Source organism: Bactrocera neohumeralis, chromosome 5, assembly GCF_024586455.1.
Source record: "Bactrocera neohumeralis isolate Rockhampton chromosome 5, APGP_CSIRO_Bneo_wtdbg2-racon-allhic-juicebox.fasta_v2, whole genome shotgun sequence".
NCBI classification, from domain to species: domain Eukaryota; kingdom Metazoa; phylum Arthropoda; class Insecta; order Diptera; family Tephritidae; genus Bactrocera; species Bactrocera neohumeralis.
Window position 1 is genome coordinate 10866627 of NC_065922.1, and position 20238 is coordinate 10886864.

The 20238-nt window shown below is 37.2% G+C and overlaps 4 protein-coding genes across 9 annotated transcripts in view; 3 read left to right on the forward strand and 1 right to left on the reverse strand.

Annotated features, from left to right (window-relative positions):
• Nucleotides 1-5367, forward strand: part of LOC126759040 (Ca(2+)/calmodulin-responsive adenylate cyclase) — a 154761-nt gene extending 149394 nt beyond the window's left edge. For 4 of the 5 annotated variants that reach the window (XM_050473594.1, XM_050473597.1, XM_050473595.1 and 1 more), the window contains 3 exons: nucleotides 1826-3126; nucleotides 3191-3882; nucleotides 4478-5367. In XM_050473594.1, the coding sequence (XP_050329551.1) occupies nucleotides 1826-3126; nucleotides 3191-3882; nucleotides 4478-4770 (2286 nt within the window). In that variant the 3' untranslated portion in view covers nucleotides 4771-5367. The remainder of the gene's footprint in view (nucleotides 1-1825; nucleotides 3127-3190; nucleotides 3883-4477) is intronic. The other variant, XM_050473598.1, reaches the window with a different exon arrangement.
• Nucleotides 5368-11167: 5800 nt separating this feature from the next.
• LOC126759100 (antigen 5 like allergen Cul n 1) lies at nucleotides 11168-12277 on the forward strand. Its single transcript, XM_050473710.1, has 3 exons — nucleotides 11168-11325; nucleotides 11565-11965; nucleotides 12043-12277. Exons 1-3 carry the CDS (start codon nucleotides 11197-11199, stop codon nucleotides 12275-12277), a joined length of 765 nt encoding a protein of 254 aa, XP_050329667.1. The 5' UTR covers nucleotides 11168-11196.
• Nucleotides 12278-12830: 553 nt separating this feature from the next.
• On the forward strand, nucleotides 12831-17586 carry LOC126759043 (chromatin assembly factor 1 subunit A-B). 2 transcript variants are annotated; one of them, XM_050473605.1, is made up of 5 exons: nucleotides 12831-13730; nucleotides 13921-14428; nucleotides 14519-15538; nucleotides 15604-15776; nucleotides 15850-17586. In XM_050473605.1, the coding sequence occupies exons 1-5, from the start codon at nucleotides 12909-12911 to the stop codon at nucleotides 17206-17208; spliced, it is 3882 nt and encodes a 1293-aa protein (XP_050329562.1). In that variant the 5' UTR covers nucleotides 12831-12908; the 3' UTR covers nucleotides 17209-17586. The 2 variants fall into 2 exon arrangements, with proteins under 2 accessions (XP_050329562.1, XP_050329561.1); XM_050473604.1 differs by having other exon boundaries at nucleotides 12832-13730; nucleotides 13921-15538.
• A 22-nt stretch (nucleotides 17587-17608) lies between these two features.
• Nucleotides 17609-18370, reverse strand: LOC126759104 (uncharacterized). The gene has a single exon (XM_050473720.1). It carries the CDS (start codon nucleotides 18368-18370, stop codon nucleotides 17801-17803), a length of 570 nt encoding a protein of 189 aa, XP_050329677.1. The 3' UTR covers nucleotides 17609-17800.
• Nucleotides 18371-20238: the final 1868 nt, after the last annotated feature.

Consider the following 20238-nt stretch of genomic DNA (forward strand, 5'->3'; position numbering starts at 1 on the left):
AATTCTGTTTCAAGTTTAATTGTAATATAAACATTGTTGAGCCCAGTATCCGTACAGAAGTGGAAAAAAATTGGGATGTTATCCGCATACACCAAATGTTGAGATTGTTGGGTCAATGACCCTTTTGTTTACATTTTGCCGAGGTCAATGGCCCTTTATTTTACATTTTGAAGGTCAAGGACTACTTTGTCTACATTTAGGCAAGTCCACAACCGTTCCTTACATTTAGCCAAGACAACAACCTTTCTTTACAATCGAGGTCAATGATTTTTTTTTACATTTTACATGGTCCATAACCATGCATTTTAGAGTTCAATGACCATTTCACTTATGCTTAGCCAAGTCCACAATATTTATTTGCAATTACCGAAGCCAACAACCTTTGTTTAGATTTGAAGTCAGTGACCTTTTTGTTTTCATTTTGCGTGGTCAATGACCCCTTTGTTTGCATTATGAGGTCAATGGACCTTTTGTTCACATTTTGCCTAGCCCAATAACCTTTATTTTAAATTTTAAAGGTCAAGAACTATTTGTTCTACAAGACCACAACCTTTGTTTACATTTAGCCAAGCCAAAAACCTTTGTTTACATTTAGGCAAGTCAAGAACCTTTGTTTACATTTGAGGTCAGTGACCTTTTCGTTTGCATTATACGTTGTCAATACCACTTTGTTTGCATTTTAGAGATCAATGAACAGTTACTTGCACATAGCCAAGCCCACAACCTTTTTTTTTACAAATTTGAGGTCAGTCAGCCTTTTGTTTACATTAAAGTATTTGTTATACGTGATTAGCACCCCAGTCTTAAGTCATAATAATGCTTTCTAAACCGAAATCCAGATGCTTAGTAGGCTCTGCAAAATATGGTTAATTAAATTTTAATTCAAGTTATTACATTTTCTAATCAAAAACTAGAATTTCAATTAATTCTGAAATATTTCGGGATGCCAGAGTTATCATTTTCAAGTACCGAAATCTGGATAATCACAAATTTAACAACAAATTTTGATCTTAAGGTCGGAAGAATAATTTACTGACATGGTTAACCCTTTCAGAGCTTGAGTGTTTCTGAAACCCAAAATTCCGATAGTCAACCTCTATTCCTATTTTAATTCTAGCTTTGTAAGAGTAATTTAGGAAAATTGAAAGACATCTCGCTAATCGAACAAGAGTAATTTTAAGCATACTGTTTTCAGAAATGAGAAGTGCTCAAGTCATATTCGCCACATTCCAAAAACTATTGCGACTTTTCGTATATACCCACACCCTTGCCTCCTTACACACATGAATGTACATATATTTTATATCTATGTGGGTGATTTTTGGACCAGTTAATGTTGCCTTTAAACTAACATTTGAGACTAACAAAAATCAGCTGTGTTTTTTCCTATTGAAGAGTACCTTATATATGTATTTGTGTATATCCTGCGAGCTTTTTACTCATTCATTTCTAATGTGAACCATTTAATTGTGTTATCTCTTTGCATGTATTCGTAAACGACATTGTACACGCACACACATGATTCCAAAACCAAAAAAAAAAAATAAACATACTTTCGCAAAACAATAAAATACCCGCCGTGTTCCAACTCGCTCACCATAAATGTGCCATCCAAACGACCGACCGACCGGCCGATCGCCCGCCCGCCTGCTTGTCGTGCATTCATTTCACCAAAAATTCAACATTTTTTCCAAACACACACACACACACAACACAAAACGCATTAAATCACACATTCACGGTTAATGGGTAACAACATGTTGTTGCTGAATTCATGGTTGCTGGGCTTACGCGTTGCGGTGACGTGAACTAACATGAAATACAGATAATGCCAATGCAACAGCATCCACAAGCATATCCACCTAAATATGAGCCACCACGGTACATGTGTCCTAATACCATAATGCTACAGCAGCAACAACATTTACAGCAACAGCTGCAATTGCAACATCACCATCATCATCAGCAGCAATTGCATCAACAATATCCACTATACTCGCAACACCCACAACCGCCATTACCAATTCCGCCACCCAAACCCTCAAATCTAACTGCATCCTCATTAGCCACAGCCTCAGTGTCAGCCTCAGCCTCAGCCTTAGGCTCAGCATCATCATTGAAACAGAATACACCTCTCATACGCACTACCTATATGAAGCCCCTGCCGAAGTTGCCGACCGAGATCGATGAGAGCCGTGAGATGTCTTCCACCGATGATCTCAGTTCCCGCCCACATTCGCCGTCGATGAGCTCCTCAGACGAAAGCTACTCGAAGACGACCGAAGGTGAAGCCGACGAAGATTCACCACGCATCACGGCTTTGAACAAACACAATCATCTTCACCAGCAACAGCAACAGCAACAACGTAATGGCGCCAATCCGCTACAATGGTTATACCCGTGCGACATACAAGTGGATCCCACGTCACCGGTGGTGGATATGTCGAATCTAAAAGATTTCGAAGTGAGCTCCACAACAGAGAGCCAAGGTCAACAGACGAATACCACACACAACAAAGGCGACTCCTGCAATAGTTTTGAGTATCAAGACCGTGTATTGCTCGCGGCCAATAAGAAAGCGACCAGCAATGGTGGCAGCAGTAACGGCTGTGGTGGCGGCAACGGTGGCGGTGGCAATGGCGGTGGTTCGACATCGGCCAGCAATTCGGCGAAATCGCCATTCGAGAGGGAACTGCAAAGACTTTTGAATGAATCAACACGCGCACGCGCACTGGCCGCCGCCACCTCATCGTCGGGCGGCAATATAACATCCGCCTCGAACTCCAACAGCAATCCAGAGGGCAATACGACAAGCAATAGCAGTAGTCGCAACAATATCGAATTAAGCTATTCGGCGAGCAACAGTAAATTGAGCTCCACTAACGGTTTGGCAATCGGTGGTAGCGGCAGTAATGGCAATCTCAGCGGCAGCAATTCAATGAGCGGCAACAATAACCAAAAATCTTTGAACACAACGATCTTGGATGAGCTGATTTCGCCAACAACGGGACGTCAGCCGTCGAAGATACCGATCAGCACGAGTTTCATGATTGCCAAGCACCCTGTCGGACTGGAGGCCATCAAGGAGATTACGCGTAACAAAAATCCATCAGAATCTAGCCAAATGTACGTGCCCAAATATAATAGTACTCTATATTCTAAATGTCTTTATTTTCTTATTATTTTCCAGGCAAACTTCCGATACAGAATCCTGTGAGATTTTGCACGACAACTGCAATCAGCTGAATTTGAATATTTTGGACGCAGTCAACAACCAGTCGTCCACATCAACGGGCACCAATTGTCGCGATTCGATGCCACCGCAACAGCAGTCCAAAGATCACAATCATCGACATCGTCAGCGTCCACGCTCCAAAGATTTCGATCAGAGTCGTGAGAGTCTCGATCAGCTGGCAGACGGTGGTGAACCGCAGCAGCAGCAACAACAGCGGCATGTGCGTCATCATCATCATCACCACCACCATCACCATCAGCGACCACGTGTTAATCACCAGACAGCGTTGAGTAACGACACCGAACGCGACGATACCGAAGATAATTTAGCCGATGAGGAGTTCGAGGATGATGAGGTGGGACATGATGTGCGAAAGAAACGTTTGGCCCCAGTGCCAATGGAACAGCAGCATGTCAATAATATTGGCGGCGTTGTCAATTGTTACGAAGATGATGAGAACGAACATGTACATGACGGTCACGATGACTATGGTGACGATATGGATGAGGAGCGGCATATGGAAATGAATGTGATAAACGATGAACTGAAATATGGTGCGGGGCATCATAATCACCAGTCGATGGACTCAAATCCTTTGGAAAGTCAATCGGAGTGGTCAGATGACGATTGCCGCGAAGAGGCTACAGGTAAGAAATATGGTAGAATTGTGAAATACTATACGTTAGTTAAACTTGTAAATATAAAAGCTTTCGGATTGATGTACTGTGTTCTCCCTCTGAAGCTTAAAAGTTTTAAACATCTTAGCATCCATTTAAAGTTTGACATAAACCGCTCGAGACTGCCTGTCACTGTTGATTGTGAAACAATTTTAGAGACACCAAAAAGCTTTTAAATTTAATCCACACCGTCATTGGAAAAGAAAATTAATATCGTTCCCTCGATCAATTACCATTTCTCTCTTTTTTCCCTCACGCTCTCTCTCTCTCTCTCTCTCGTTTGGCTCTATAAAACCAAGACAAGGTTCGCTCTATCTAAACTGTGTGGCCACTTTTTTTTGATATTTTATTAAAGGTTAAAAATTCTTACTCAGAACCTTCCTTTCAAGTATTATACATATATAAAGGGCAACCTCTGTAGTCTGGTTTCTACCCAGTTGTCGAATGCGAGTGTTTCAAATTTGTATCGATATGGTTTTGTTTTTTATCTAGCTCGACACTCTATCTAAAATCACTTGAAAATATAACTCTTCATACATTCTCCAACGTTCTTCTTTCCCCACAGGTGGCGCCGAGTCAACGGGCTACATAACCGATGAACCGGGCCTAGAAAATATATCATTACTTAACGAAGCCGGTCTTACAGACGCCGAAGGCGCTCTATCCGATGTCAATTCACTTTACAATGCGCCCGATGTGGACGACACTTCGGTGTCGAGTCGTGCCAGCTCACGACTACTCAGCTTAGATTCGTTAAGTGGGCTTTACGATTGCGATTTGGACTCCAAGCATGAAATGGCTATCGTTAATGTGTCGCACAAAATCACAAGTAAATTTGGGCCACAACAACAAAGTTAATCGCAAAAACACGAATGATGAGTGCTTAGCTGTGGTGAAAATGTGAGAACGGAAACAAACTCCAATTAAAATACATACATACGTACATACAAACTGCGACATACATACATACATACATGCCTACAAACGAGCATATAAGATAAGAGATAAAAGAGAGCTAGAAATGGTGTCTATTATTTTTCGGTGAATATACTGTAGCCCTTTCCCCCCAATATGTATGTATGTATGTGAGTAACTAAATAAGTATTTAATGGTTGTAGGCATATACACAGTGGACTTAGAAAACATAAGATTTCTTAAGGATGATATCATACAATGCATACAAGTAAAATGTACAGTTAAGATATTGATAGATTGAATGAAGAATTGGTGCCTCCGACACTGTTATTATAGCGATATACATACATACAAACCACAACTCAGCTGGTATGTAGGAATGACCATAGCACAACACACAAAAAATGTTGAATTTAAACATTGATGATAGCAGCTCATGCTTAAGACAGGATAGAGATACTTACACAAACGTAGAGAGATCGGTATGTGGAAGCTCTGTAGAGTTTCTTTGTTAATCTACAAATAGCATGTAAGCGTAAATTAAGTTAATAACTGTATGTATATTTATTTAGAGATATATGTATGTATATGTAAAATAAAATCATTGCGTAAACGCACTTAAGAAATAATGCTTTAAGAGAAAAGAAGAAGAAGCGGAAAAATAAGAAGAAGAAGAAGCGGAAAACGTAAATCCAGTGCTAGTTTTGGGGATACAGTGTTGTGCCAGACTTAAAATCGTTTAGACAGCATGTATTCCTTCACTCGTAAGTAAAATACGAAGGCATTGAAGCAATCTTCTTTGGTGGACGTCTTATACAGTCATCTGCCATTAAGATGATTCGAATATATACATATATTTATATGTATTTCTGTGAAGCAAACATAAGTTTCGAAAATCAATTATTACCTTAAATGCCGGTGGGCATGTGTAAAGTACCCTTGTCTCTCTCTCTCTCTGTGTTAGCCACACACACAGATGAGTTTGAATTGCTGAACTAAATACTTAAACTATAATGTGTATACTTACTTACATAAATAAGCTAAATTTATGAATATGCACACTTTAAAATGCATGCATATGTAATTATGTACAATTTATTATATGTATTAGCTGTGTCTTTGAAAGTGATCAAGGTGAAGATATGCTGTTTTTAGTTTGTTTTATTGAATTTTCTTGTCTAACCTTTTATTTTTTTATATTCCTTTTTTTAATATTTTTTGCTATTTTTTTAATTTTTTCGTATTATTTTAATCTTAAACTAATTTTTAATATTTTTATTTTTTCTAATTTCATAATTTTTTTAATTTTATATTAATTTTTTTAATATATTGTTTGTAGAGTTTTCTTTTAACTCTATACCTATTAGTTTTTAATATGTTATTTTTAAATATTTTTTGTTAATTGTTTTTTAATTTTTTTGTGTATTTTTTATATTTTTATTTCTTTTTTAAAAATTGTTTGTTGATTTTTCTCTTATTTTACTTTATTTTATATTAATTTTTAATATTTTGTTTTTTATTGTAATACTTTTTGTTAATTATTTAACGATTTTTATTTTTGAATATTTTTATTTATATTCTTTTTTTCTATATGTTAGTTTTTAATATTTGTGTTAAATTTTCTTTTATGTTTTTAATTATTTGTATTTTTTTAAACTCTTATATAATATTATTTTTATTCTTTTAATTTTATATTAATTTTTAAGTTGTTATTTTTAATATTTTTTGATTAATCATTTAATGCTTTATTTTTAATTTTTATTTTTGTTTGTATTTTTTATCTTTTTTTATTTGTTTTTGTAATTATACATTAATTTTTAATATTCTTATTATTTTAATATTTTTTTTAATTATTTTGAGCTTTTATTAAATCTTTTATTATTTTTTTTTACTTTTAAATATATATTTTGTTAACATTTTCTTTTAATTTTTTTTAATATTAAATTTTTCATAATTTTTTTTTTAATTTTTTATTTTTATATTTTCTTTATTTTGTGTTTTTTATTTATTTATTTTTTTCTCTGTTTTTCTCTTTGTGAACGTTTCAGTGGTAAAATAATTTGTTATTTTGTTAAATTATTTTTTCAAATCTTTTCCAATTTGTTAAAACTCACCAGAGAATTCATCGTACTTTGCAAACTACTGTCGGTAATAACTGTAAAAAGTATCCAGCAAACATCAATGTAACAGACTCTGAATGAAAAATTAACAAACCGACAGCATATTTAATAAATTTAAGCCGGACAGAAGCGGAAATAGGTGTCAGTAGTAATACTCGTAGTATTTTTTTGAGGTTAGGTCTTTTGAAATTTTGGACACTAGTCGTTTTCGAGCGATATATTACGATTGTCGATAGTCCGTTCCCACGATAGTCGGGTCTACGTAACTGGATTTTTATTCGGCCCAGGACTGTCAAGAATTGTGCCGCTACAACAACAACAACATTACCGATTAAACTGAAAATTAATATTGAGCTGTTTTATAATACGAGATATCCGAATTTAAGATTATTTTCGTGGCAACCTGTCAGTGGTGATATTTATTTTTTAGGTTAGAGTTTTTTTTTTAGATTTTTGAATAGTAAGCTCTTTATATATATTCGTAATTTGTCAAATAGTTAATATTGTTTTAAAAGAAAAAGTAAATAAAAGTATATGAAAACGATTCAAGGTTTGATTATTCCAATGGAATTTTCGATAATGTCTTAAAAATACAAAACAAAAATAAAATTTTTTCGATTTTTATAATACCGTCTTAAAACTGCGTTTTCAAAATTAAATAATACCTAAAATTTCTGTTTCCCTTAATTTTATTCATTGTATTCTATAATTCGCTGCATCGTGTATTTTTTATTATTTTTATTTTTTTTTATTTTTTTTAATTATTTATCTCTTTATGAAAAATAATAACTTTTATCGTCCTTAACCAACGAGCATACTTTCACCTCGATCACTTTTAAATTGCGTTCGGTTCGATTCTGTTTTTTAAGTATGTCTTTATATGTATGTCACGTTGTAAAATGCGAAACGCCAAGCGTTTTAGTTAGTTCTAATAATTGTTTGCAAATTTCTAAGTACATTAATATATATATTTAAATATATAAGTAGTGGAGTTGCCAACATAACCAAAATGCGCGATTAATTAAGTCGAGTTAGCGACAGTTCGTTGAATTAAAACATTAATACACACACAAACATACAAGAATAATTTGCATAAGTTCTGCTTCGATAAGTTTTTTGAACGCATTTTATTTTCCAAAACAATTTTATTTAAATTTATTTTCGATTTATACTTTTTATTAATTTATTTCGTAGTATATACAAATGTATGTAGGTTAATTTAGTTTTTTACAATATTTTATACGCTTATTTAAGGTATTTAAATATACTATTTGCGTAGGCAGCCCGAGTAATGAATATTTATGTAATTAAACAGGCGTTGTGCACATGTTATTTACTAAAAGTCTATCCATGAAGTATGTACATACATACATACTCGTACATAACTTCGGAGATATGTATTAAGCAAAGGAAGCTTCTCATGCACAACTAACTATGTACTTTAATTTTATATTGTATCAATTATTATCTACAATGTGAGCAAAATTAAGTAAACAATTTCACAAATTATACGCTGTATATACAATACATACATAAATAAATGAAGTGAATAAAAAACTATTACATTAAAAATAAAAATATATATATACATATACATATATATGTATATTAGTCTTTCTTCTTATAAACGGTTTGGTGGGTTATAATAAAAAAATTAATTAAGAGTTGGTAGAAAAAAATACAAATTTAGTGAAGTAATACTAGCTGATAAAATTTGAGTCGAACTGATGCGTGACGTCGAAAAAATCTAACGAATGACGATCAATCCCGGCCGAGGTTTATAACAAGTGTATGGAAATTTGGATTAAGCCTTGACTCATGAGTCTATTTTAAACCAATAATAAAGATTTGTACGTAGGTTCCCCAAAAAACAAATTTTAATCAGCGAAAATAGTCTTATTATTTTTAAAATATTTTTTACTAAGATCTAAACGCGAAACCATTGGTTTTCGTAAAGGTCGAAAGAACAGCTGGTACGATGAGGACTGTCGTGGCGCAGTCAGACAGAAAACAGACAGTGTAGTGTGGATCGACCACAACACGAGAGTTGAAGAGGGAAGCGGGACGCATATGCAGACAAAAAAGAAAGGGGGCGAAATGTGTGAGAATGAAGAGCTTGGTAAGCTAACCAATAGAGGAATGCCCAGACCGGAGCATAGTCTTGTAGGGCCAAAAGTGGTGATCTAGTGGCTGAGCATACTGAAGTTATGGAGGGAACACTTCTCCAGCCTGCTGAACGGCATTAAAAGTGTGAAATCTGGAGGTGGCGAACCAGATTTCCCAAACGATGACGATAGAATAGATGTTTCACTGCCCGACTATGATGAAGTTCGAATAGCAATTACCCGCCTGAAGAGCAACAAAGCGAAAGGTGCAGACGTATTACCGGCCGAGCTATATAAATACGGTGGCGAAGAACTGACAATGTGCATGCATCAGCTTCTTTGCAAGCTATGGTCGGATGAAAGCATGCCCAACGATTGGAATTTAAGTGTGCTCTGCCCGTGGGATAAACCTCATTAATATCGCATATAAGGTTCTATCGAGCGTAGTATGTGAAAGACTGAAGCCCACCGTCAACAAACTGTTTGGACCTTATCAGTGTGGGAAAATCTAGACCTGGAAAAACTAATATCGACCAGACTTTCACCATGCGCCAAATCTTGGAAAAGGCACGTGAAAGGAAGATCGACATACATCACCTCTTTGTCGATTTTAAAGCCGCCTTCGACAGCACGAAAGATACTACCTTTATGCCGCGATGTCTGAACTTGGTAACACGGGTCTGTAAGCTGACGTTGAGCATCACCAAAAGCTCCGTCAGGATCGAGAAGAACCTCTCCGAGCCGTTCCATACCAAGCGAGCTTTCAGACAATGCGACTCCCTTTCGTGTGACTTCTTCCACCTACTTCTGGAGAAAATAATACGAGTTGTAGTGCTGAATAGAGAAGGTACAATCCTTATTAATAGTGTACAACTGCTGACGTACGCTAATGATATTGTTATCATTGATCTCAACAACCACGCCGTTAGTTTAGCTTACTCCAGACTTCGCCAAATAGCGAAAAAAAAACGACAGGCGCTCTTGTTAACTCGGCTATAAACGTGTAAGCGATGTATATGCCAATGAAGAAGAAGATCTAAACACTTTTGTTTGTTTGAACCAATTGTCGAAGTACTTTTGTCACTCTCATTGAGGTATCTCCAAAACATGCCTTTTGAACGCGTCAAATGTCATCAGGTGTCGGGAATAAGTCATTAGGTGCCAAGAGAGGACTATATGGTGGATGACGTATGAAAGTGATGTTTTGAGCTCGCATTATCGTGGTGAAGAGTGATCCGTCCTCGGCAAAAAAATGGTTATATACCATTCAGAATTTCTAGTTTCACTAATGCCCATAGTTGCTCCAATCTCCCGATAGGTCACAAGACGATCTTGCAATATTAGTTTGCGCATAGAAGCAGTAGTTTCCGTCACAACAGCTGATTTTGGACGACGGGGTAATGTGGTTTGTGGACCGGTGGAATCATCGGTACATGTTTGTTCAAAAATAATGGCGATGAGAACGTAACCGACGTAATGACGACCTTTATAGCGCCATGATAACCGACTAGTGCAGTCCTGGAATTGAAGCTCGTGATCTCGGCGACATTTGGTTTCAACAATATGGCACCACTTCCCACACATCGCATCAACCAATGGATTTATTGAGAGAACACTTCGGCGAACAGATAATTTCACGTTTTGGGCCGGACGATTGGCTACCAAGATCATGTGATATGACACCGTTAGACTTTTTCCTGTGGGAATATGTTAAGTCTAAAGCCTTTGCAGACAATACCGCTTTGATTTAGGACTTAAAGCAACTGTCTGTATTCTCAATTTTCATTATTATTGGACATTTCCAATCCATCTCATTCAACTAATGAAAGCTGGTCTGATATATTTTATATTATTCGAAGTATGAAGAATAAATATTTAGAAAACACACACTAGTAGAAATGTCACGTTAATTGGTTCTACTAGCCCATGAAAAATTAAGATATGCTTTAACTAAGTTTAACGGTATTTATGGTTTATCTGCACGGAAGTGCTGATCGGAAAGAAATTGGCGTGAAATACTCAATTCCAAGGTATTAAATCCCAGCACAAAGAGGATTCAGCTTGCTAAACGATCGTTTATACGGTAATCGGCATTACGAGGGATAAGGTTGAAAAACTTCGTTCAACTTTTACAAAAAGAAAATATGAAAATATTTTTTGCAAGTGTATTAACAACGTTTTCAGCATTAAGCACCGCACTGGAAGACTATTGTGATCCGGAATTATGTAGAAATACGGGAGGAAACAAACATATTGCATGCAACAACAACGGCGTATGTGTTGATACGGATTTATTTGATAATTTAAGGAATAAGTAAAAAAAAATAGTTATGGTAGGATTGCTTAAAATGGCATATCGGACACTTGTTAGAAATATTCGAATATTCGAGACGCAACGCACATATAATCCGAATTCAGTGGAAACAGTAGAAGAAAAAATTATTTTTTTTTTCTAATCACGACATTTTTGCAATAACGGTAACAATAAAATACAAAATTTATACACCAACAGAACTTCCATGAAAGATGTTCTCCTGATGCAAGATTGGTAGATTTGAACTTCTATATACCGTTAATTTTAAACGAGCACAATGAAAGACGAAACAAAGTGGCTGCCGGCAATGTAACGGGTTATGCGAGCGCTAAGCGTATGTCCGTAATGCAGTGGGACGATGAATTGGCTGATGTGGCTACCTTCAATGTGAAAAAATGCGATTGCGAATATGATGGCTGTCGAAATGTCAGGCGCTTCAAATATACCGGTCAAAATATTGTCAGTCAAGGTTACACCGGCAAGGAGAATGCTTTCAGTAATAAAGAAATCATTCAAGATGCTATCGAAAGTTGGTTTGAAGAATATATCGGTGGTTCAATGACTTACATGAATAACTATCCAGATGATTTTGATATTTAGTAAGCTGTAGTACAGACATTTGTATATAAAAATATTTTGTTGAAGTTTGTGTTAACACATTTAATCCTTTTTTTAGTAAAGAATTTTCACACTTTGCACTCATGGTTACCGAAGCAAGTAATTATGTGGGATGTGCTGCGTCACGCTACAAGGAGGAGCAATACAATACCGTTTTATTAACATGCAATTATGCTTCGGCTGCTCTGCAGAATCGTCCAATCTATGTAGAGGGTCCAGCTGCGTCGGGTTGCAAAAGTGGCAAAAATGACACATATCCGGCATTATGCTCCATCGCTGAGGTATATGAATAATTTGATGACAATGTAAAAGAAATTTATGTATATTCATTATTTTTAAATATACTGAGTGTGATGGTTACAATTAAATTTATTATACTTAATACATTATCATATTATATTTTTTATTCACAAATAACAATAATATAAATAAGAGATGCATTTGGCACCTATATTTTTATATACGCATCTATAACGCCTCTATACTTATTGTAACTGATTTCTTGCACAGTCTTCTGCTGTTTGCATAATTTTAGGCTTAATATGTATGTATATGAATTGGCGTTAAAAGAGTTTAATTGATGGCCAGTATTAGAAAAAGTTAATGAAATATTGATTTAAATTTAAATACGAATTTAAACTTCAAACTATTTTTTTCAAAGATGGAAAATTAAGGGATTCCTCAAATTGGCTATTTCAACCGAGAAATCTGTCTAGAAAAGAAACGGAGCCATTTCCTAATTGACAGCATACGAACAGCTGTGACAACTGGCGTTGAGTCTCGCAACCAACTTCATCACAAATATTGGCGCGCTTTTTGTTTTCATTCGCGCACGATTTGACATTTTAAAGCCGTGTTTGTGAAAATTTTATAATTAATTTCAGTGTTTTCATAAATTCTAGTATTTTAACCAAATATTAAGGTATGCAAAATCCGGCAGTCAAAACGCCTGCTACAAGCAAACGTGAGGGCGCGGCTGCGAGAAAATCAAGCGGAAAAAAGCTTGTACAGGCGCGGCTGCCGTTTAAAATAATTCCAACTGGAACTCCCACTGCCGCTGCAAGTTCAATTTCAGCCAAGGATACAGACGAGACCGCAAAAGATGGCAGAAAACGCAAGTTATCATTTGAAGCCGACAAAAGTGAAAAGGCAGAGGGTGCGGCAACTGATGAATTACGTGGACGATCTGCTAGCAAAGAGAACTTGACTGTAAGAACAAAAAAGTTGAAAACTGATGAGCAAGATGATGTTATACTATTGGATGATGATGATATCTTGGAAGATGAGGATGGTAATGTTAAGGATGCGGAAAGAACAGAGGATGAAAACAATGCAAGTAGTAATGAAAAGGTAGAAAAGCAAGTCAAGAAAACTCCTGTCGCAACTAAAACTCAAAAAGCAATCAAGCAAGCTAAAAACAAAGTAAGCAACGCTGTTAGTTCACCACGCACGCCAAAACCGAGTGTAGCCACAGAGAAAGATGCTAATACGCCAAAGAGTGCAAAAGCTAAAAACTCGAACACTCCCGGAAGTGCGAAAAATAAATCGGCCAACAGTAAAGGAGGTGGTAGTGCAACAAAAGTTCAAATAAAATTGCCACTTGGAAGTGCCAAGACAAACAAGCGAAGAAAATCTATGATCACAGCAGACTCGAAAGATGGGGAAGTGGTTATATCTAGTGATGAAAATGAAGATATTCCCGTAAAGCGGCAAAAAGTTGGGGGTTCACCAAATGAACAGAAAAAGGTAAAGAGTTTTTGTACTCATTTTTGTTTATAAATTAAAAATTGTGCTGGTATATTTTTAATAGCCTAAATATAGAAAGGTATATAAAAAATATACGGCATATAAAAATATATGATATTTGATGAAATTTTGAATATGAGTTTTGCAAGATTGCTAAACCTATTAAACTCACCATTTCATATGTACATAGGTAGACGATACTGACAAGGTATCCAGTACAATGATCAAAGATTGCAGTATCACAGAGTCGGAGGAAAATTCAAATGTGCTGGTCTTGGAACTCGGCGGAAATGCTACCGACCTGCCAGATTCAGAGTTGGACAGCAGAAGTAGCTCTGAGACTCTTAAATCAATAAATACTACATCGGAACATTCTTCAAAAATTCTAAAATCAACTGCTATTGTTAACAAAAATAATGATTCCCCAAAATTAAAAACAGTATCTGCAAGTTCCAAGGAAACGGTTAAAAAACAGTGTAAACCAGTTTCTCCAACAAAGGCTGATGATGTTAAACCTATTTCAAGTGAAAGTGAATCCATTTCAACTGAAAATAAACCAATTGAGATAACAGAATCACAAACGGATGACAATGAAACACATGGAAAAAGTTCTAGTGAACCACAAATTACAGAGAGAAACAACTCACCACAAGCAGAGAAGATGAAAGTAGGTAATGACAAAAAGGCTAAAAAAACACCTCAGCAAAAGCCTAAAACCCCAACCAGAGCAACTAAAGCAAATAAGGATAAAAAGTCTGTAGACACCCCAACCACATCGGAAAAAACACCTCAGCAAAAGCCTAAAACACCAACCAGAGCAACTAAAGCGAATAAGGATAAAAAGTCTGTAGACACCCCAACCACATCAGAAAAAGGAAACGTTAGCACAAATAAGAAATCTCCAATTAAAGAAGATAAGATTGAAAATAATGAAAAAGTTGCAGAAGTTTCATTGATTATAAATAGTACTTCGGATTCCGAAAGTGCAACTTCCAACAATGATGAAAGTAAGTCTTTTGCTGAGGAAAGCACACCTAGAGTTGCGGCTACCCCAAAAATTGCCAGAGACGATGCACTTGCATCGAAGAAAAATCTTACACCGAAGCAAATGCAGTTAATGGAACAAAGGCGTAAAGCACGTGAAGAGAAGGAACGTCGTTTGCAGGAGGAAAAATTGCAAAAGCAGAGGGAGAAGGAGGCTAAGGAATTGTCAAAGAAGCGCGAACGAGAAGAGCGCGAAGAGCAACGCCGTAAAGAGCGAGAGGAGAAGGACGAACAGAAACGCAAAGAACGTGAGGAGCGTGACGAGCTGAAACGTAAAGAACGCGAGGAAAAAGAACGGAAGCGGCTGGCCGAACAGGAAGTGAAGAATGAAGAAAAGCGAAAGCGCAATGAAGCAAAAGAAGAGGAATTACGTAAAAAAGAAGAGGAGCGAAAGCGTAAAGAAGGTGCAGATTTAAAAGCTAAGAAAGAAGCAGAAGCTTTTCAAAAGTTCTTCAAAGCCAAACGCGCAGTAAATGCAGATGGCGAAGCTGGACAACAACAAGCGCAACAGAATGACAGCAAAGATCCTGAAATTCTAGCTTTCCGCCCATTTGAGATCAAGGGTGACATGAAATTGGCTCCTATCCGAAGGAAACTGCTTAGCGCCCCCTCTAGAAAACAGCTCGATACTTTCATGGCAGATGTGCCAGCAGAATCTACTCATCTATACCTGGATGAACTTAAGAGCGGCAAAATAGTACCAGGCATATGGAGACGCATATCAGTAGATACGAAAGTATCCGAAGACGAAGTTCAAGTCATAGGTTCTGATTTTCTTTATATACACCTCTTTGTTTACTAACCCTAATGTTATAATTATTCGCTTCAGATGATGAGCTGGATCGCGCAGGTCAAGCAATTGTGGAAGAGACTCACGCACCAATTGAACATTTCCGAGCTAAATTTTATAAATTCCATGAAAATCGTAGACCTCCATATTATGGCACATGGAGAAAACGTACAAATGTGATAAAGCCAAGGCGGCCTTTTGTGCAAGATGCGGTAAGTGTCATTTGCTAACGGAATTTCGATTTGATTGATTTAGAGGCTATTTACAATGTACTTATTTACACAGAAATTTTTCGACTACGAAGTCGATTCTGATCTCGAGTGGGAAGAAGAGGAGCCTGGCGAGTCGCTGGACGGCAGTGATGACGAGAAAGAAAAAGAGTCGGAAGACGATGACTACGAGGTCGACAACGAATGGTTTGTGCCACATGGTCATCTCAGTGAAGAAGAGCTGCAAAATGAGGATGATGTGCTCGACGCCAACACACGCGAGGCCCAAAAAGCAAAACTACAAGTACTGCAGCAGGAGTTTGCACAAGAGATGAAAAAGAAAACCGAGAAAATCAAACCACGGCTCATCGGCTGCATTTGGGCAGATGAAAATGGCAATCAACCGGCGTTATGTCCGAAAATCATCTGGGATACTTTAAATTTGCGTGCAATGTTATTCGAAGCTCCACCGCTACTGGAGGACCCTGAAGTTGCGGAAAAGAGTGAACTTGGTTCGCCAACAAACAATGAGAAGACAGTTGAGAAAGTGAAGCCGATTAAAATAACCGAACGTATGCTGAATGACTTGGTACGCTTGGTACATGGAAATCAGCATTCTAAAAACTTTTTAATAAAAGAATTCATCGCTTACTTGGAAGCCAGCGAAGAATCTATTAAAAACGGCGAAGTACGTGGTCCCATCAAGTCAATCGTACGAGAGAAAATCGACGATTTCGCCGAATGGACAATAATCGAATCAACTAAAGTTTTACAAAAGAATAAAAAGAAAAATAAAAAGCGTCTCTGCTGGGTGGTATCCGCTGACGTATTAAAGAAAATGGGTCTGGAAGATTTGGGTTTACATAATACGTGGAAATATACACTGCAACCGAAATCCAGTAAAGACGAAACGACAAAAGCCGAAGTTGAAGTTCCCACTGAAAACGAGACAAAGGAAACAACGGAAATTGCTTGTGATACAGAAAACCCAAGTGAAACCGAGTCAAAGGCCACCGACAAGAAACAAACTAAAAAAGAAAAAGCAAAAGAAAAGAAGCTTAAAACAAAATCAGAAATAACAAAATTCACAAAAGTGCTGCCGCCGAAGACAGGTGATCCCAAATCGCCAAAAGCTGCAGTGACACCAGCAACAAAAGAAGATGCAAATGCGTCTTCCGTTGAATGTAATGAATCGCCGACAACCGTAGTGACGTCACCAGCCTCCACTAAGCCGACGGCAAATGTTAAAAAGCGTGTACCACTGCTAATGTCCGTCGCGCGTGGGCAGAACATACCGCAACCCGCAAAAAATGCGCTTATCAGCGAGTTTTTAAAGAAGTCCACGGCTGAGAAAGCAGCGTCTGCCAGCGAAACAACAAATGCTGCCGCCACTTCCACTGCCAAAGAAGACAGCAAAGTAGTGGAACTCGACTAAGCCGTTCATAGTGTATAATGTAGTTATATATATATATATTTTTTATATCATAGTACTCTCTAATGTACCGTTTGCTACCAGCTGTCCCTTATCTACCTACCTACCTACATATATATTGTATTGAATCACACGAATAGTTAGTGTAAAATAATATTTTTGTTAAGTATTTAAAGTCCATATTATCCAGCATACATGTTAAGTTCATTGGCCAAGTTAGTAACTTAAAGCCTAAAAACGAAATTAATTGTTAAATAACATTTATGAAGATACTAAAAAGTATTTTTAGTTTCATGTAGACATTTACATATAGACATGGTCAATTAAGGTCAAATATTGTATTTTTCCTAATGCTGTTAGAATAAAATACATGCATAATCAGTGGGTTTACCAATTAATTCGAAAGAAAATTTCAGACAGCGTATTATTAGTGCGTCTACTTAAGAAGAATTTGTTGACCGGGTTAATGTTTAGAAAAGTTGATAAAAATTGGCATTCCGCATATAGTTAGCACCCTAATGTGTGTTTTTACAAAATTATTACTAATTCGAGTCGCTACTGCCTTTGTATTGCTTTGTAAACAAGCGGCTTCATTCTAGTCTGTCGGACGCATTCTGCCATCAAAGCGACGAAACCATTTTAGCTTGAGCAAACGATGGTGAATTTTCATACCGCCAAGATATAGAAGCAATTTTTTTTTCTCCTCACCCTCTGCTTTCGCGACTGCTGTCTCTGAGATGAGCATATCGCCCGCAAGAACGGCATGCAATAAGTACACAACTGAAGTGACTATGGCCAATATGGCCTGCGTCTTTGAGTAGCCGAAAAATTGATGTCCCATTTCATCTTCAATAATTTCCAAATCCGATAGATACATTAAATATAAATCCTTTTCGGCATGATACATTGTGGTGATACCGGTAATTATGTAACCAAGGCTAGCAAAACTGCTCCAAATTATTTCGCGCAGCAATACCGGATCGTTTTCCATGCAAATATTCAGACAACCAAAGAAGCTCGTGCATGTGAACACCGAGAACACGGTGATGTACAAATATAGATCCTGTGACACAGCCACATTTAGAAATCCCTCGATTTGTATGCCCATGCAGAGGCAGCCCAAACAGCCTTCAGATAATTTAAAGGCGAACCAGATGCTGCGCATAGTCTTCTATGCTCTTATTAAAGAACGTCTTATGTAAAACAAATTTAAGCTATGAAATCTATAAATCTTTTTTATAGTTCTACAAGGTTTTTTCTTTGTTTACATATTTTTATTTCTTTTGATGAATTGAATGACTTCGAAGATTTGATTGCTCAATGCAACAGTAACGAACAGTAAATCTGTTTAATGTAAACAAAAATTATTTAGCGAGCGAGTCAAGGTCAGACCCAGTAGATAGCCTCAATGCTACGGATACGTTGCTGTTATTGTTGTATCGGCAGAATTCGTTGAGTCCAGTCCTCGACCGGATAAAAATGTTCCGTTCCGGTTTCGTTGACCCAACTGTCATGGGTACGGTTATGGATACGTTGGTTGGTCACGGCGATGAGCTCTTCACCGAACCGCGTAGAAGGCCACATATTCTATTGCTCCTCCTGCCTAAAAGTTGGAGTTCTTATCCGAGTATGTGTCGGTGTATTATTATGTATCCAATACCCAATCAACAATATGTGAGCTTGTTTCCATTCGAAAGTATTTCAGTTTTCATTCGCGGTTATGTTAGTCACTTTACATGTCCGATACCAAGTTAGCTGCAGTTGAGTTCACTTCTGAAGTCCTTATAAAATCCAGTATTATTACCTGCAGGGGGACGATGCACATAAAAAACGATACCGATCCCGACAAGAAATCGAGAGGCTTTATAAAGTGATGTGCATCAGTTAAGCGAGATTTATATACTTGTATGTTGAAATGAGATTGAGACAGGAAAAACCGAAACAAAGGCAGTATTGTTAGCAATCGCATACAGTTTAAGTTAGTAGGTCTTGTAAGTCAGCAAAGCGCCCAATTTTCTAATGCGGTTAATCTGTCTCTCCCTAGTTCAGTGGAATATTCATAAGTGTTAGCTCCCAAGTGTTTAAGGCTTGACCTCGCAAACGCCGGAGAATCAAGAGGGAAGTGTTTAGATGTTTCTACCTCGTAGTCTTCCAAACATACACTGCCGCTGGCATCCAGTAAGATTCTCAACCTTTCAGCATGTACGTCGATAGGGCATTGACCTGCTTCAATAGGTATAGGCTACCCTTACTAAGAGCAAAGCTCTTGCTAGATCTCTTGATCGACCTTGCGCAGTAAACAATTTCATATAACAACATAACAAGAACAAGATGCATCTGTGAGGCCGCATGATGTCCGCTAAGAATCATTGTAAACTTTTCACAAAGCAGTTTCTGCGGCCTTCTATTAAGTCATATACTAAACATGCAGTCAAGAAAATATTAGTATAGTAACCGCAGGGTTCTAGATAACCCTTGCGCAGCTTCGTTCTGGATACTGTAGCAAATTGAACTCCTACTTATCCAGAATCGACTCTAAATTTTCATACATATGACATTAGCCATCTCTTTGCATGCCCTGCTAACCCCACACATCCTATTTCCCTGTAGCCCGACCTCGTCGAAACAGCATGCTTCCTGGGCCTACCGTTGGATGACCTCAATGACCATCCCAATGGGGATTAGGTACCCGCTACAACAACAACAGATAACCGCTGGAACAAAAACTGACTGCTATCGACCTCATTGAGGCGCCTTCCTTTATGATTTTCAAAAGAATATATAAAGGTTAGATTGCTACAAGAAAGGTTAGTTTAAGTTGAACGAGACTTCAAGGAAAGGATCTTATTTTGTGAAGCCAACACTCTATGCTCTCCTACTTTTCCAGTATGTACAAGGAAATATGAGTTTGAGAGTTTTTAAGCCAGTGGCCATGATATCGAAGATTTCAGCATCAGTATCGTAGTCGTTAGTTGAATAGAAAAAACTAACGATGACAGTTTACAGGAGACCCAGAGGTTATGCAAACTTTCT

Coding starts and splice junctions, on each gene's coding strand:
- LOC126759100 (XM_050473710.1), top strand. CDS start 11,197: ATGAAAATATTTTTTGCAAGTGTATTAACAACGTTTTCAGCATTAAGC. Junction 11,326..11,564: donor TTGCATGCAACAACAACGGC/GTATGTGTTGAT, acceptor ATACACCAACAG/AACTTCCATGAAAGATGTTC. Junction 11,966..12,042: donor CCAGATGATTTTGATATTTA/GTAAGCTGTAGT, acceptor TCCTTTTTTTAG/TAAAGAATTTTCACACTTTG.
- LOC126759043 (XM_050473604.1), top strand. CDS start 12,909: ATGCAAAATCCGGCAGTCAAAACGCCTGCTACAAGCAAACGTGAGGGC. Junction 13,731..13,920: donor CACCAAATGAACAGAAAAAG/GTAAAGAGTTTT, acceptor ATATGTACATAG/GTAGACGATACTGACAAGGT. Junction 15,777..15,849: donor GGCCTTTTGTGCAAGATGCG/GTAAGTGTCATT, acceptor TTATTTACACAG/AAATTTTTCGACTACGAAGT.
- LOC126759104 (XM_050473720.1), bottom strand. CDS start 18,370: ATGCGCAGCATCTGGTTCGCCTTTAAATTATCTGAAGGCTGTTTGGGC.